General features: G+C 49.5%; 2 protein-coding genes across 2 annotated transcripts; both read right to left on the bottom strand.

Annotated features, from left to right (window-relative positions):
- Positions 1-15,168: 15,168 nt before the first annotated feature.
- LOC120987290 (histone H2B 1.1) lies at positions 15,169-15,549 on the bottom strand. The gene has a single exon (XM_040415869.1). It carries the CDS (start codon positions 15,547-15,549, stop codon positions 15,169-15,171), a length of 381 nt encoding a protein of 126 aa, XP_040271803.1.
- Positions 15,550-17,163: 1,614 nt separating this feature from the next.
- On the bottom strand, positions 17,164-17,579 carry LOC120987289 (histone H2A type 1-like). Its single transcript, XM_040415868.1, has one exon. The coding sequence runs from the start codon at positions 17,575-17,577 to the stop codon at positions 17,185-17,187; it is 393 nt and encodes a 130-aa protein (XP_040271802.1). The 5' UTR covers positions 17,578-17,579; the 3' UTR covers positions 17,164-17,184.
- Between the last annotated feature and the right edge of the window lie 687 nt (positions 17,580-18,266).

Raw genomic sequence — 18,266 nt, 5'->3', positions numbered from 1 at the left:
ATGGGAAAAGTTGTCTTTTGCCAAGATATTTCTCTCACCCAGCATGGGTATATGTAAAATGACACCCCAAAACACATTCCCCAACTTCTCCTGAATACGGAGATACCACATGTGTGGCACTTTTTTGCAGCCTAGGTGGGCAAAGGGGCCCACATTCCAAAGAGCACCTTTCGGATTTCACTGGTCATTTTTTACAGAATTTGATTTCAAACTCCTTACCACACATTTGGGCCCCTAGAATGCCAGGGCAGTATAACTACCCCACAAGTGACCCCATTTTGGAAAGAAGACACCCCAAGGTATTCCGTGAGGGGCATGGCGAGTTCCTAGAATTTTTTATTTTTTGTCACAAGTTAGTGGAAAATGATGATTTTTTTATTTTTATTTTTTTCTTACAAAGTCTCATATTCCACTAACTTGTGACAAAAAATAAAAAATTCCATGAACTCACTATGCCCATCAGCGAATACCTTGGGGTGTCTTCTTTCCAAAATGGGGTCACTTGTGGGGTAGTTATACTGCCCTGGCATTCTAGGGGCCCAAATGTGTGGTAAGGAGTTTGAAATCAAATTCTGTAAAAAATGACCAGTGAAATCCGAAAGGTGCTCTTTGGAATATGGGCCCCTTTGCCCATCTAGGCTGCAAAAAAGTGCCACACATCTGGTATCTCCGTATTCAGGAGAAGTTGGGGAATGTGTTTTGGGGTGTCATTTTACATATACCCATGCTGGGTGAGAGAAATATCTTGGCAAAAGACAACTTTTCCCATTTTTTTATACAAAGTTGGCATTTGACCAAGATATTTATCTCACCCAGCATGGGTATATGTAAAATGACACCCAAAAACACATTCCCCAACTTCTCCTGAATACGGAGATACCACATGTGTGACACTTTTTTGCAGCCTAGGTGGGCAAAGGGGCCCACATTCCAAAGAGCACCTTTCGGATTTCACCGGCCATTTATTACAGAATTTGATTTCAAACTCCTTACCACACATTTGGGCCCCTAGAATGCCAGGGCAGTATAACTACCCCACAAGTGACCCCATTTTGGAAAGAAGACACCCCAAGGTATTCGCTGATGGGCATAGTGAGTTCATGGAAGTTTTTATTTTTTGTCACAAGTTAGTGGAATATGAGACTTTGTAAGAAAAAAAAAATCATCATTTTCAGCTAACTTGTGACAAAAAATAAAAAGTTCTATGAACTCACTATGCCCATCAGCGAATACCTTAGGGTGTCTACTTTCAGAAATGGGGTCATTTGTGGGGTGTTTGTACTGTCTGGGCATTGTAGAACCTCAGGAAACATGACAGGTGCTCAGAAAGTCAGAGCTGCTTCAAAAAGCGGAAATTCACATTTTTGTACCATAGTTTGTAAACGCTATAACTTTTACCCAAACCATTTTTTTTTTTACCCAAACATTTTTTTTTTATCAAAGACATGTAGAACAATAAATTTAGAGCAAAATTTATATATGGATGTCGTTTTTTTTTGCAAAATTTTACAACTGAAAGTGAAAAATGTAATTTTTTTGCAAAAAAATCGTTAAATTTCGATTAATAACAAAAAAAGTAAAAATGTCAGCAGCAATGAAATACCACCAAATGAAAGCTCTATTAGTGAGAAGAAAAGGAGGTAAAATTCATTTGGGTGGTAAGTTGCATGACCGAGCAATAAACGGTGAAAGTAGTGTAGGTCAGAAGTGTAAGAAGTGGCCTGGTCTTTCAGGGGGTTTAAGCACTGGGGGCTGAGGTGGTTAATCTCATCCCAGGCGCCAAGCTGCCTAAATCTCGTTTATACAATCTTTCCCAACCTGAGAGGGTCGCTATGCGTTCTTATATCTCTGAGAGTCTGAGAAAAGGACACATACGACTCTCGAAGTCACCTGTTGCCGCTGTTTTTTTTTGTTAAGAAAAAAGATGGTTCTTTAAAGGGTTTCTATCACTTCGTATGCCATAATTAGCTCTCAGACACTAGCGATCCGCTAGTGTCTGCTCTGGCCAACCATCCTAATATAAGAGCTTTTTGGGCAGCCGTTTTGCTAAAAAAATAACTTTTATAAATATGCTAATGAGCCTCTAGGTGCTATGTGGGCGTCATTAGCACCTAGAGGCTCCGTCTACCTTCATACACAGCCACCGCCCAGCGCGTCCCTCCAGCCCGCCCATCTCCTGATGAATGCGATCCTCCGTGTGACGCAACGGACGAATTCTCGCGCATGCGCCGTGCGCGGCTGTATTCGGCGCATGCGCAGAGAATGTCTGACCGCTTCCCTGCTCAGACATCTCCACTGCGCCTGCGCCGATGCAGGCGCAGTGGAGATGTCTGAGCAGGGAAGCGGTCAGACATTCTCTGCGCATGCGCCGAATACAGCCGCGCACGGCGCATGCGCGAGAATTCGTCCGTTGCGTCACACGGAGGATCGCATTCATCAGGAGATGGGCGGGCTGGAGGGACGCGCTGGGCGGTGGCTGTGTATGAAGGTAGACGGAGCCTCTAGGTGCTAATGACGCCCACATAGCACCTAGAGGCTCATTAGCATATTTATAAAAGTTATTTTTTTAGCAAAACGGCTGCCCAAAAAGCTCTTATATTAGGATGGTTGGCCAGAGCAGACACTAGCGGATCGCTAGTGTCTGAGAGCTAATTATGGCATACGAAGTGATAGAAACCCTTTAAGACCTTGTCTGGATTTCAGGGAGCTGAACAGTATCACTATTCATGATCCTTATCCGCTTCCTCTGATCCCGGACCTGTTTAACCAGGTTGTTGGGGCTAAAGTATTTTCCAAATTAGACCTAAGAGGGGCATACAACCTGGTCAGGGTCAGAGAAGTAGACGAATGGAAGACGGCTTTCAATACCCCTGAGGGCCATTTTGAGAATTTGGTTATGCCTTTTGGTTTGATGAATGCCCCAGCCGTTTTTCAGCATTTCGTGAACAGCATTTTTCATCATTTAATGGGAAAATTTGTATTAGTATATTTGGATGACATTTTGATTTTTTCTCCTGATTTCAAAACTCATAAGGAACACTTACGTCAGGTATTGCTCATCCTGCGGGAGAATAAATTATACGCGAAACTGGAGAAATGTGTGGTTGATGCTTCTGAGGTGGGTGTGGGTGCGGTCTTGTCTCAGGGTTCCTCTCCTGCCAAATGGCGACCGTGTGCCTTTTTCTCGAAGAAACTCTCCTCCGCAGAGAGAAATTACGATGTGGGAGATAGGGAATTGTTGGCAATCAAGTTGGCTTTTGAGGAATGGCGCCATTGGCTAGAGGGAGCCAGACACCCTATTACCGTGTTTACTGACCATAAAAATCTGGCCTACTTGGAGTCAGCCAAGCGTCTGAACCCGAGACAGGCCAGGTGGTCTTTGTTCTTTTCAAGGTTTAATTTTGTTGTCACGTTCCGCCCTGGGATTAAGAATGTGAAGGCAGATGCCCTGTCACGTTGTTTTCCGGGAGGTGGGAATTTTGAAGACCCGGGTCCCATTTTGGCTGAAGGTGTGGTGGTCTCTGCTCTTTTTCCTGAATTGGAGGCAGAGGTGCAGGCAGCCCAGTCAGAGGCTCCTGATCTTTGTCCTCCTGGGAGGTTGTTTGTGCCTCTCACTTTAAGACACAAGATTTTTAAGGAACACCACGATACGGTCCTTGCTGGGCACCCGGGGGCAAGAGCCACACTGGATCTCATCGCTCGGAGATTCTGGTGGCCTGCGCTTCGTAAGTCGGTTGAGGGTTTTGTGGCAGCCTGCGAGACTTGCGCTCGTGCCAAAGTCCCTCATTCACGGCCATCAGGTCCTCTCCTTCCCTTACCCATTCCTTCCCGTCCTTGGACACATCTGTCCATGGACTTCATAACGGACCTGCCTCGTTCCTCGGGGAAGACTGTGATTCTGGTGGTGGTGGACCGTTTTAGCAAAATGGTGCATTTCATCCCTTTTCCTGGTTTGCCCAATGCTAAGACGCTGGCGCAGGCATTTATTGATCACATTGTCAAATTGCATGGTATCCCTTCAGACATAGTCTCTGATAGGGGCACGCAGTTTGTTTCCAGATTCTGGAAGGCTTTCTGTTCTCGCTTGGGGGTTCGCTTGTCATTCTCTTCTGCTTTCCACCCACAGTCGAATGGCCAGACGGAGCGCGTCAATCAGAATCTGGAGACATATCTGCGCTGTTTTGTGGCGGAGAATCAGGAGGATTGGTGTTCTTTTTTGTCCCTTGCTGAGTTTGCTTTAAATAACTGTCGTCAGGAGTCCTCTGATAAGTCACCATTTTTTGGTGCATATGGGTTTCATCCGCAGTTTGGGACTTTCTCGGGAGAGGAGGTCTTCTGGTTTACCTGATGAGGACAGATTCTCCTCCTCTTTGTCATCTATTTGGCAAAAGATTCAGGATAATCTAAAGAGCATGAGTGAGAGATATAAGCGTGTGGCAGATAAGAGACGTGTGTCTGGTCCGGACCTGAATGTTGGTGATCTGGTGTGGTTGTCTACCAAGAATATCAATTTGAAGGTTCCCTCCTGGAAGTTGGGTCCTAGATTTATTGGGCCTTACAAGATCCTGTCTGTCATCAATCCTGTTGCCTACCGTCTTGATCTTCCTCAGACTTGGAAGATCCATAATGTTTTTCATAAGTCCTTATTGAAACCTTATGTTCAACCCATTGTACCCTCGCCTTTGCCTCCTCCTCCGATTATGGTTAATGGGAATCTTGAATTTCAGGTCTCTAGGATTGTGGATTCTCGTCTTGTCCGCGGTTCCCTCCAGTACCTCGTTCATTGGGAGGGGTATGGTCCTGAGGAGAGGATGTGGGTCCCAGTGACGGACATTAAGGCCACTCGTCTCATCAGGGCTTTCCATAGGTCCCATCCTGAGAAGGTGGGCTCTGAGTGTCCGGAGTCCACTCGTAGAGGGAGGGGTACTGTCACAACCAGACAGCTGAGAAGCTCTGACAGAAACCTTTCAGAACTTCCTCCTTGAGTTTCTTTGTTTTGGTTTTCAGTTCATCATCTCGTTGGCCTCTCTCAGCTGTCATGTGTTTGGACTGATTGCATCCCTTTAAATTCCTCCCTATAATGCATTAGGTTGCGGCTTATACAACTTCCTGGAGTGTGTGTGCTTGCTGTTCCTAGTTCCCAGTCGTCTGCAAGATAAGTGCTGTATATGTATTTGTGATTTTCTGTCTGCTGGATCCAGGTGACCCTGACTCCCTCCGTGTCTGTGTAGGGAGTCGGTGGTCGTGTCCCCTCACTATTGTAGGGTCTTCAGGTGTTAGATAGTCGAGGTACGTGGATATGCGACCATTCACCTTTGGGGTGTTCGCATAGGCTCAGCAGTCAGGGAGAGTCTGCCAGGTCCATGCAGGGCTCTCCCTTTTGTTCCTTAGTTGTGGATCCAGTGAGTCATTGATTATATTGCATTGTCTTGTTTCCTGTACACCATCCGTGACAGTGTGCGTGTTTCCCCAGCACATCCTGGTGGTGGAAACCATAGGGAGTTGTGCGGGGGATGCTCATGACTACATGGCTTTAGCTATGGGGCTGCATTGTTTGAACCTTGCGATTTTATTTAGCCTAATATTGCCCCTTTTCCTCTGGGATGCACTGGATAGACCTCCTTCCAGGGCTTTAGTGGTCCTCCGTCAGCATGGAAGGGGGTCTGTAACTAACTGTGGTCTATTCCACACTTCGCCCAGAACACAGTCCTGCTAGGTTACAACTATTGCCATTGCAGCGCTACACTGTCTATGGGGCATCCACTATTGGCTGCTTCCAGTGTTGCTGGCACATGGGCGATTATTGGCATTTAGTCTAAGTTCATATACTGGATTTCATGATGCGTGAGATGAGTGGCACGACTGATATTTACCGTATTTCGCTCCCATAATGGATCCTATCCTCAGCCCTATAGTATCCTTTACAACACATTAGCTTTGGTTTAGGACCTTGGGTTGCCGGGATACGGCTGGGCCGCTCTATCACATGACCCGTCATGTGATTGGGGGCGCTTGCACGGTTTCGGGACTCCCGATCATGTGACTGCTATGTCGAATACGTGATTTCCGGGAATCTCGTTCTACATCTGGCGCATGCGCAGAGACAGACGTTAGACGCCACTCACCGCACGCATACTGCTGGATGGATACTCGGCTCAGGTGCAGGGTAGGTTTTATATACACAGCTGAGATGGTTATGCTGTTTTATTACTGAATGTTATTATCTCTTTAGGATTGGGTGAATATGTAAGGGGAGGATTTGACCTTTCTGGGGGACAACCCCTCAACCAATCCGGATTGAATGTTACACCTATACAAGTATTGAACTTCACTTGTAAACCACATGTAGCTGAGAAAGACCTGTGTGTCCAGACGTTGCTGTATCCTTTCAGTGTGAGTAAACGCTAAGCTTTGATTCAAGAACAAGAGGGCCGCGACTTTTCAGAAGTTTTTTCCCGAGGGCTCCAAGCACTCCGCTCGACACCGTAACCACCACAGAAACAAGGACTAGGAACAGCTCTTACAAGAGCTAGGGGTTATAGCCAGGGGAGTATACAGCGTATAGCAATCCCCCACACATGAGACGAGGCTCTATGGGGAATGTAACGGATCACCTGGCACCCCTAGACTGAGTACCTCCGTTGATGGATGCTCCTAGCGTTTTCCTGAGGTTTCCAAGCACTCTAGCAGACACCACAATCACCGAACCGAAGAAGCATATAAATCCTCTTCAAGCATATGAATGCTGTAGACAGTTGAATAGGAAACCATACGAATAGGTTTACACTCCTAGCAGTCAAACTGGGACAGCATGCAATAAATCCTCCCCCAAGAATGAGACGACACTTCACCTTGAGGGTTAAAACAGGAACTGACTTTATTTAGACATAGCACACTATTTTAAACCCCCCAACAGCCTCATTTACATACAATAGGGCACCTAGAGGACTCTGGTACAAGGAAGGGTGGGGCCAGACAATAGCAAGGGCTGATGGGAGATGGAGGAGGGACAGAGCAGCTGGTTTAAACTGGTGTCCCTGCGACAACACCTTGCTAGGGGAACAATGGGACAGGAAAAAGGGGGAGGAGAAGAGGCACAGAACATCAATGCCTGTAACATGCAAACATTACAGTAAGAGCAAGATATATACAGTCCACAACACACAGCAATACAATTTAACCGAACCCATAATAACATACATAATATTAAAGACAGCCTGAATGCAATCTGCTACACAGTCTTAAAGGGGCATTGTTCCTAAAAGTCATAACATGTCCACGGATGGCCATTAAAGGGCCAGTAGCAGCAATATAAAATACCACATGCCCAAATATTGCATTCAAACGTACAAATTTACCAGGGGCCATAGTCAGCAGGTAGGAGGCGGGCAGCCAGGCCTCTCCAATGCCCAGTGGCGAGGCGGGTTCTGCCACATTTCTCTCCTTTCCCATTGAGACTATCCAGACTCCAGACCTCCAGGCGGTCTGGGGCTCTGATAGTCAGCCGGCCTTTCTCCAAGGGTGTAATTGTCCCTATGGCCCCCTGCCGCTTGTGCCCAGTTGTAGATCCATGGCTTGGGGGGAAGGTAACCAGGGTGCCCTCTCCCCTGGTTGAACAAAGCTGTTGCTGGGGGGAAGGGGTAACAGGCTCCTCTCTCTGCGACACCCTCCCTTGTTGTAGGGGAAAACAGACTGCCTCTCCTTCCAATACATTGTCCTGTTGTTGTGGACCAGGACAGACTGTCCATATCTCCAGTGGTGCAGGTACAGAGACTACAGTCCCATCTGCACTGTTGTGGGGCTTACTGTCTCCCCTTGGTGTGCTAGGCAAACTGCTGGGGCTACTTGGGGAACAGTGGCCAGCGGTGTTCTGCACTGATGCCAGCACTTCTGCTGGGAGGGGGCCAGAGGGGGCTAACGACTCCTCTACTGACCCCAGTACCTGGTTTGGAGTTGGCTGTGGAGGGGAGGGGTTGCTTACCTCCTCCTCCTGGTACTGCTGCTGTTGGGGAGAGAGACCGACTGTCTCCCCTCCCTGTAGTTCACACTGCCGCTGTGGAGTGAGACCGACTGTCTCCCCTCCCTGTAAAGCACACTGCCGCTGTGGAGTGAGACCGACTGTCTCCCCTCCCTGTAAAGCACACTGCCGCTGTGGAGTGAGACCGGCTGTCTCCTCTCCCTGTAAAGCACACTGCCGCTGTGGAGTGAGACCGGCTGTCTCCACTCCCTGTAGCTCACACTGCCGCTGTGGAGAGAGACCGGCTGTCTCCACTCCCTGTAGTTCACACTGCCGCTGGGGAGTGAAACCGGCTGTCTCCCCTCCCTGTAAAGCACTCTGCCGCTGGGAAGGAAGGACGACACACTTCTCTCCCTGTATTACCCCCATCTGGAGTTGGAGATCTGGGCCGGCTGCCCAGGATCCCTGTAGGGCCGGTAGAGAGATCGCAGTCCCATCTCCACCTGCCATCTGTGGGTCTTTCCAGGACCAGTCTGTGAGGTCCCTCATTTCTGGGGCTGGTTGGGGAGTAGGAGGTACCGAATGCAGGTCTCCTGATGACGGGCTTAGTTGTTGGGGAGGGGGAACGAAACTGTCACTACCAGAGCTTTGGGACGTTCTCACAGCTCTGTTTCTCCACCCCTGTGATGATGTCACTACTAGAGTTTGGAGGAGTTCTCACTGCTCTGTTTCTCCGCCCCTGTGATGAAGTCTTTACTTTCTGTTTCCTTCCTCCCAGCTGTTCCTCCTGCTGTTGATTTCCCTGCTTTTAAATCACCCCTCCTCCTATTGTAGGGCGTGGATTATATTTCTCATTTCAGTTGTAGCTCTTGCTTGAGTATCTTCACTTGTAGCTATCATTTCACTGGACCTGTGTTCTGCTGCAGCAAGCACTCCGGATATTGCCAGCTGTCCTTGGATCCGTCTTCTCTGCGGCTGCAGCACCTTCAGCTAAGTGTGCAGACATTGTTGTGTTCCTGGTTATTTTCTGACTGGATCTGAGGTGGCCACGGTTCCCTCCATATACTGAGCAGGGTACCGGTGGCCGTGCCCCTTCCACTATTGTAGGGGTTACAGTGGTCATCAGTCTTAGGTACGTGGGCATGCCTCGTTCCGCCATTTGGATCCGGGCATGTGCTTTAGCAGCATAGGGAGAGCTTTGAGGGTCTGACAGGGGTCACCCTTTATCCTCCCTAGTTTGGGTCCGGTCAGTAGCTCTTTTTACTGTGTATGCTCTTGTTGCTCACATACAGCCGTGACATTATAATCCACCAAAACCGTCCTTTTTTGACATGGATCCGCTATCTGGCCTGGTTGACCGCATGCAGGGTCTTTCTTTGGAAGTAGCGGATCTCCATCAATCTATGACTCAGCACCAAGCATTGGGCTCTGCTCCGGCTCATGGAGTCTGTTGCGAGCCAAAGGTCTCACTTCCGGAAACGTTCTCCGGGGGCAGTGAGAATTTTGTTCGCTTCAGAGAGGCATGCAAACTCCATTTTTGCTTGTGTCCCCACTCCTCTGGTAAGGAGGAGCAGAGGGTGAGGATTGTCATCTCCCTGCTCAGGGGTAATGCTCAGACTTGGGCTTTTTCGCTGCCATCAGGGGATCCCTCCCTTCGATCCGTGGAAAGATTTTTTGTGGCCCTGGGGCAGATTTATGATGACCCGGATCGTGTTGCTCTGGCCGAATCTAACTTACGTGTTTTATGCCAGAACAAACTGTCTGCGGAGCTTTATTGTTCTGAATTTCGGAGATGGGCAGCTGATTCGGGTTGGAATGATGCTGCACTCCGGAGTCAGTTCTGTCATGGTCTCTCAGAGAGATTGAAAGATGCGTTTGCTTTCCATGAGAGACCAACGTCCTTAGAGTCTGCCATGTCATTGGCGGTACGCCTTGACAGGCGTCTAAGAGAAAGAAACGAGACCTCTCTGTCCAGCCATTGTCAGTCTAGGGGCAATGGTGCGGACTCATTCAGTGTGCAGGGACCTCATCCTGTCTCGCTCCCCTCTGAGGAGGAGCCCATGCAGCTAGGTCGACTTGCCCCTGATAAAAGAGGATTTAGTCCTCAGAGTATGGTGTGTTTTTGTTGTGGGGGCATAGGTCATTTGGCAAATGTTTGTCCGTCTAGGAGATTCTTGAACTGTACTAAGAGCGATAATAAGAGAAAAACCTCAAAAGGTAAATCTTCAAGTTCTGCTTCATCTGCTACTTTGGGCAAAGTTGATGTAGGAATTGATGCTTTTCCTCTGACCTGCAGTTCCCGTTTTCTCCTGTCTGCCAGGGTGGCGCTAGAGAGCAAGGTCATTTCTTGTGAGATTTTTGTCGATAGTGGAGCGGCCGTCAATCTTATTGACACTCAATTTGTAGCCATGCATGGTTTTCAGGTTTGCACATTAGAAAAGGATATACCTGTTTTTGCTATTGACTCTGCTCCACTCTCACAGAGATCTCTGAAGGGCATTGTTCACAATATCCGGCTAGCTGTAGGTGACACTCATGTGGAGGATATATCTTGTTTTGTCCTTAACGGATTGCCTTCTCCTCTAGTTTTGGGGTTACCCTGGCTCACTAGACATAACCCCACTATTGATTGGCAAGGAAGGCAAATAAATGAGTGGAGTGACTTTTGTAGAGAGAATTGTCTCACAGCGACTTTTCCAGAGGTGTCTACTAAGACTGTGCCATCATTTCTCTCTGATTTCTCGGACGTGTTTTCCGAGAGCTACCTCCTCACCGGGAGTTTGACTGTCCCATTAACCTCATTCCCGGCGCCAAGCTGCCAAAAGCACGCCTCTACAATCTCTCACAACCGGAAAGAATCGCAATGCGAACTTATATCTCCGAGAGTCTCGAGAAGGGGCATATTCGTCCCTCAAAGTCACCTGTGGCCACGGTTTTTTTTTTTTTTGTTAAAAAAAAAGATGGCTCTCTGAGACCTTGCCTAGATTTTAGGGAGCTGAACCGTATCACGATTCGCGATCCCTATCCCCTTCCTCTGATCCCGGACCTCTTCAACCAAATTGTTGGGGCCAAGGTGTTTTCCAAATTGGATTTGAGAGGCGCGTACAACCTGGTCAGGGTCAGAGAGGGGGATGAATGGAAAACGGCCTTTAATACCCCTAACGGGCATTTCGAGAATCTCGTTATGCCTTTCGGCCTGATGAATGCTCCGGCCGTCTTTCAGCATTTTGTTAATAGTATTTTCTACCATTTAATGGGGAAATTTGTATTGGTGTATCTTGATGATATTTTGATTTTTTGTGGAGTCTGTAATATAATATGGAGGCTATAATGTAATGTGGAGGCTTTAATATAATATGGAGGTCGTAATGTAATGTGGAGGCTGTAATATAATATGGAGGCTGTAATGTAATGTGGAGGCTGTAATGTAATTTGGAGGCTGTAATATAATGTGGAAGCAGTAATATAATATGGAGGCTGTAATATAACGTGTAGGCTGTAATATAATATGGAGGCTATAATGTAATGTGGAGGCTGTAATATAATTTGTAGGCTGTAATGTAATGTGGAGCCTGGTAATAGGGAGGCTGTAATATCTTGTGAAGCCTGGTAATATGGAGGCTGTAATATCTTGTGGAGCCTGATAATATGGAGGCTGTAATATGTTGTGGAGGCTTTAATAATGTGGAGGCTGGTAATGTGAAGGCTTTAATATATTGTGGGGCCTGGTAATATGGAGTCTGTAATATTATCTGGAGGCTGTAATATAATATGAAGGCTGTAATATAATATTAAGGCTGTAATTATAATGTGGAGGCTGTAATGTGAAGGCTGTTATATAATGTGGACGCTTGTAATGTAATGTGGAGGCCGGTATTTTGGAGGCTGTTATATAATGTGGAGTCTGTAAGATGAATGCTGTAATATCATGTGGAGGCTGGTAATATGGACGCTGTAATATTATGTGGAGGCTGTAATATAGTATGAAGTCTGTAATATCATGTGGAGGCTATAATGTAATGTGGAGGCTGTAAATAAGGAGGCTGTAATATAATGTTGAGGTTAATAATATAGAGGCGTTAATATAATGCAGAGGATATAATGTAATTGACAGGCTGGTAATATGGAGGTTGTCAATTAATGTGGAGGCTGTGATGTAATGTGGAGGCTGAAAATATGGAGGCTGTAACATAATGTTTAAGCTGTCATGTAGAGGCCGGTAATACAGAGGCTGTAATATAATGTGGAGGCCAGTAATGTAATATAATATGGAGACTGTAATGTGGAGGCCGGTAATATGGAAGCTGTAATATAATGTGTAGGCCAGTAATGAAATATAGAGGCTGTAATGTAATGTGGAAGCTGGTAGTAAGGAGGCTGTAATGTAATGTAGAGGCTAGTTATATGGAGGCTGTGATGTAATCTGGAGGCTGAATATATGGAGGCTGTAACATAATGTTTAGGCTGTGATGTAATGTAGAGGACGGTAATATGGAGTCTGCAATATAATGTGGAGGCTGTAATGTAATGTGGAGGCTGTAATATAATTTGGAGTCTGTAATGTAATACAGAGGCTGGTAATATTAAGGCTGTGATGTAATGTGGAGGCTGGTAATATTAAGGCTGTGATGTAATGTGGAGGCTGGTAGTATGGAGGCTGTCATATAATGTGGAGGCTGTAATGTAATGTTTAGGCCGTGATGTTATGTAGAGGCCGGTAATATGGAGTCTGAAATATAATGTGGAGGCCGGTAATTTAACATGGAGACTGTAATGTAGAGGCCGTTAATATGGAGGCTGTAATATAACATGGAGGCTGGTAATATTTAGGCTGTAAAATAATGTGGAGGCTGTAATATGTTGTTGAGGTTGATAATATAATATGGAGGCTGGTAATATGGAGGCTGTATTATAATTTGAGGGCTGTAATATAATGCAGAGGCTGGTAATATGAAGGCTGTAATATAATGTGGAGGCTGTTAGTATGGAGGCTGTAATGTAATGTTTAGGATGTGATGTAATGTAGAGGACGGTAATGTGGAGGCTGGTAATGTAACACGGAGACTGTAATGTAGAGGCCGTTAATACGGAGGCTGTAATATAACATGGAGGCTGGTAATATTTAGGCTGTAAAATAATGTGGAGGCTATAATCTAATGTAGAGGCTGTAATATGTTGTTGAGGTTGATAATATAATATGGAGGCTGGTAATATGGAGGCTGTATTATAATTTGAGGGCTGTAATATAATGCAGAGGCTGGTAATATGAAGGCTGTAATATAATGTGGAGGCTGTTAGTATGGAGGCTGTAATGTAATGTTTAGGATGTGATGTAATGTAGAGGACGGTAATGTGGAGGCTGGTAATGTAACACGGAGACTGTAATGTAGAGGGCGTTAATACGGAGGCTGTAATATAACATGGAGGCTGGTAATATTTAGGCTGTAAAATAATGTGGAGGCTATAATCTAATGTAGAGGCTGTAATATGTTGTTGAGGTTGATAATATAATATGGAAGCTGGTAATATGGAGGCTGTAATATAATGTGGAGGCTGTAATGTAATGTTTAGGATGTGATGTAATGTAGAGGACGGTAATATGGAGTCTGTAATATAATGTGGAAGCTGGTAATGTAATGTAGAGGCTGGTAGTATGGAGGCTGTAATGTAATGTAGAGGCTGTAATATAATGTGGAGGAAGATAATGTAATATGGAGGCTGTAATAGAAACATAGATGTAATATGGAGGCTGTAATATAAGGTGGAGGCTATAATGTAATGCAGAGGCTGTAATAGAATGTGGAGGCTGGTAGTATGGAGGCTGTAATGCAGAGGCTGTAATAGAATGTGGAGGCTGGTAGTATGGAGGCTGTAATATAAGGTGGAGGCTGTAATGCAGAGGCTGTAATAGAATGTGGAGGCTGGTAGTATGGAGGCTGTAATATAATGTTGAGGTTGATAATATAATATAGAGACTTTATTTGAATGCGAAGGATATGATGTAATTTACAGGCTGGTAACATGGAGGCTGGAAAATGAAAACCACCAGCACTTCTGAGCTCAGCCAATCAGAGCTGGGGGGCGGGGCCTGGAGTTCAGGAACAGCCCCGCCCCCAGAAAGGCCGCCTCTCCTTGCAGTTCTCCTTCAGGTCCGCCCATGCTCCATATAAAGGAGGGCTCTGGGCTGAGCAGTCACTGCTCTCTGCTCCTCACACCTAGAAGATGTCTGGTCGCGGTAAAGGAGGGAAAGGGCTCGGGAAAGGCGGCGCCAAGCGGCACAGGAAGGTGCTCCGTGATAACATCCAGGGCATCACCAAGCCTGCCATCCGCCGCCTAGCTCGCAGGGGAGGCGTCAAGCGCATCTCCGGCCTCATCTATGAGGAGACTCGCGGGGTGCTGAAAGTCTTCCTGGAGAACGTCATCCGGGACGCCGTCACCTACACCGAGCACGCCAAGAGGAAGACCGTCACCGCCATGGACGTGGTCTACGCGCTCAAGCGCCAGGGCCGCACTCTCTACGGCTTCGGGGGTTAATGCTGCCGCCTCCGTCCTCACAGCACAAAGGCTCTTCTCAGAGCCGCCCACATCTTCCCGGGGAGGAGGAGCTACTATTCCACTGAGGGGTTAACACCGCCCGCACATCAGGAGATCAGCGGCGCCCTGTGCTCAGTACAGCCGGAGGTCTACATTACAGAAACCCCCCAATAATCTGTATAAATCCCGAGGCCCGGGTGTTCTCCACCGCAGCTACGAGACGAGCTGTGCTCGGAGACTGAGGGGTTAATCCGTCCCGCCAATGAGCGGCGCTGGTACAGGTCACATGACCGGCTCCACCTGTAAATCAGCAGCTCAACTATAGGCGGGAAATTCAAATGAGTGACGAGATGCTGAGCTCTCCCAGCCAATAGCAGAGCTCTGGACCCCGCAGCCGTTATGTGCCCGTAGGAGCCTCGTCCTCCTGCACTGAGCGGCCGCACAGCCTCTCTCCAGGGAGCGCCACACTGAGGAGGATGATGGGAGTAGTGATCGGGCATGGAGGAGGAGGATGAGGGGAGCTTGTAGAGTAACTTCCCATAGCGTTACCGCATCTCATCTAGCTGACAGGGAGGAAAACCGCAGCCACTGTGAGAACGGGGAGACCCGGGAGCAGCTCCGCTGGAGACAGGGTGGGGGCTCTGAGAAGAGCCTTTGGGTCCGGAGATCAGCGGCGCTCACTTGGCGCTGGTGTACTTGGTGACGGCCTTGGTGCCCTCGGAGACGGCGTGCTTGGCCAGCTCTCCGGGCAGCAGCAGGCGCACGGCGGTCTGGATCTCCCGGGAGGTGATGGTGGAGCGCTTGTTGTAGTGAGCCAGGCGGGAGGCTTCCCCTGCGATGCGCTCGAAGATGTCGTTGACGAAGGAGTTCATGATGCCCATGGCCTTGGAGGAGATGCCGGTGTCGGGGTGGACCTGCTTCAGCACCTTGTAGACGTAGATGGCATAGCTCTCCTTCCTGCTCTTCCTCCGCTTCTTGCCGTCCTTCTTCTGAACCTTGGTGACGGCTTTCTTGGAGCCCTTCTTGGGCGCTGGGGCGGACTTGGCTGGCTCGGGCATTCTGACTGAGGACAAAATCTCGTCTGTTCTCCTCCTGACACCGCGGCGGTATTTATACACGGGCCATGCAAATGAGCTGCTGCTGACTGCGCGCCGATCTACTGGAGGAGAGGGTCACGTGGTGTCTCCACTGCTCCTAATTGGCAGCCTCACATCCATCCAGCTGAGCCGGGGGCGGAGCAAATAGAGGGGCGGGGCTCACATACATCCATTCAGCAGAGCCGGGGGCGGAGCAAATAGAGGGGCGGGGCTCACATCCATCCATTCAGCAGAGCAACAGGAGAGGCGTGGCTCCCATACATCCATTCAGCTAAGCCGAGGGCGGGGCAAATAGAAAGGCGGGGCTCACATACATCCATTCAGCTAAGCCGGGGGCGGGGCAAAAAGAAAGGCGGGGCTCACAGACATCCATTCAGCAGAGCCGGGGGGCGGAGCAGCAAGAAGGGAGGGGCGGGGCTCACATACATCCATCTATTCAGCAGAGCCGGGGGGCGGAGCAGCAAGAAGGGAGGGGCTCACATTCATTCAGCTGAGCAGGAGGGGTGGTGCTCACATCCATCCATTTAGATAAGCCGGGGGCGGGGCTAGCAGCTCTCTTCAGTCTATCAGGGCCTCGCTGCTCGGCTGATAACCGCCCCTCACTGCGCCCCGCCCCCTGCTGGTAGTGATGCCGCCGCTGAGTGTACTGTGCGTGCAGGGGGGTCGTGCGCTCTATCCCTGGACACCAGCGCAGCGATGGAGCCGCTCTTCTCCGCACAGTGAATACGGGACTGTTCTCCCCTTCTCCGGTGGGGAGCGGGAGAAGGCGGCCACTGACGGGTTAATACTGAGCAGGCTATGGGGGCGGGGCTATAGAACTAGTACCATGGCTTTTGAAATTCCCGCTCAATTACCGTCCGTTAAGAATTCAGCAGCCGTGGACAAGCTCCGCCCCCGGCTCATCTGGATGGATGTGAGCCCCGCCCCTCCTGTTGTTACGCCCCCCGGCTCAGTGAATGAATGTGAACCCCGCCCCTCCTGCTGTCTCCTCCCCTCCTGCTGTCTCCGCCCCCCGCTCTTCTCAGAGCCCCCACCTTCTCTATGACGGAGCTGCCGCATTGTGTGAATACATGGAAGCCTCATGTCCGAGGCGGATTATTCCCTCATTATAGACCACTGATCGGGAGGATGAGGGGAGTAGTGATCGTATACTCGGGAGGATGGGGGGAGTAGTGATCGGCCAGAGAGAAGGATGGGGGGAGTAGTGATCAGACAGTGAGGAGGATGGGGGAGTAGTGATCAGCCAGTGAGGAGGATGGGGGAGTAATGATCGGCCAGAGAGCAGTTGGGCAATCAGCGCAGAGCAGGAGAAGGGGCGGAGCTATAGGACAAGTGCTTTGCAGTGATTGGCTGATCTCTGGCTTTTGAAATTCCCGCTCAATTACAGTCCGGTCAGAATCCAGCGGCCGTGGAGGAGCAGTCCATTACACACAGGGGACGAACCCTCTACAGCAGCAATGTCTGCCCGTACTCGCAGCAGGTCAGGAGCGGTAAGTGCCCCTGTGTGACGCCTCCTCCACAGCGGAGATCAGCGGCATCGCAGCTCAGTCGTACGGACCATGTGGGGGGCTCTTAGAAGAGCCTTTGGTTCCGGGCTCACTTGCTCTTGGCCGACTTGGTGCTCTCGGTCTTCTTGGGCAGCAGCACGGCCTGGATGTTGGGCAGGACGCCTCCCTGGGCGATGGTGACGCCGCCCAGCAGCTTGTTGAGCTCCTCGTCGTTGCGCACGGCCAGCTGCAGGTGGCGGGGGATGATGCGGGTCTTCTTGTTGTCGCGGGCGGCATTGCCGGCCAGCTCCAGGATCTCGGCGGTGAGATACTCGAGCACAGCGGCCAAGTAGACGGGAGCGCCGGCGCCCACCCTCTGGGCGTAGTTGCCCTTGCGGAGGAGCCTGTGCACTCGGCCGACCGGGAACTGGAGCCCTGCCCGGGAGGAGCGGGTCTTGGCCTTAGCCCGGACTTTGCCTCCTTGTTTGCCGCGTCCAGACATCGTTCTCTACAGCAAGGAAGACTCTGATGTGTGTGATCCGGAGGAGCCGCCTCCTGCCGCCTTTATAGGCTGCTGCTCCGCCCCCAGCGCCGCTCATTGGGTGGATTAGAAGCCCAAGACTCGTGGAGAAGCCAATGAGCGGCGCTGGGCGTGGCTTATGACGCGAGTACAGGTCACTGGCTCCTCCTGTAGATCAGCAGCTCATTTGCAGTTGGGGACTATAGGCGGGAAATTCAAATGAGCGACGAGATCCTGAGCTCTCCCAGCCAATAGGAGCAGAGCTCTGGACCCCCTCAGCCGTTATGTGCCCGTAGGAGCGGAGCCTCGTCCTCCCGCCCTGCACTGAGCGGCCGCACAGCTCGCTGATCCGCAGCCATTCATAGCGGGAGCAGAGCTCAGCTGAAGTGTATAAGGGGAGCAGTGATCTGCCAGAGAGGAGGATGAGGGGAGCAGTGATCTGCCAGAGAGGAGGATGAGGGGAGCAGTGATCTGCCAGAGAGGAGGATGAGGGGAGCAGTGATCTGCCAGAGAAGAGGATGAGGGGAGCAGTGATCTGCCAGAGAGGAGGATGAGGGGAGTAGTGATCTGCCAGAGAGGAGGATGAGGGGTGTAGTGATCTGCCAGAGAGGAGGATGAGGGGAGTAGTGATCTGCCAGAGAGGAGGATGAGGGGAGCAGTGATCTGCCAGA

Source organism: Bufo bufo, chromosome 1 (genome assembly GCF_905171765.1).
Source record: "Bufo bufo chromosome 1, aBufBuf1.1, whole genome shotgun sequence".
Classification (NCBI taxonomy): domain Eukaryota; kingdom Metazoa; phylum Chordata; class Amphibia; order Anura; family Bufonidae; genus Bufo; species Bufo bufo.
The sequence above is the reverse complement of the archived record's forward strand: the minus strand, read 5'-3'. Positions and strand labels throughout refer to the sequence as shown.

Bases quoted from the DNA above. Each gene is read 5' to 3' on its own strand.
- LOC120987290 (XM_040415869.1), bottom strand. From the start codon at position 15,549: ATGCCCGAGCCAGCCAAGTCCGCCCCAGCGCCCAAGAAGGGCTCCAAG.
- LOC120987289 (XM_040415868.1), bottom strand. From the start codon at position 17,577: ATGTCTGGACGCGGCAAACAAGGAGGCAAAGTCCGGGCTAAGGCCAAG.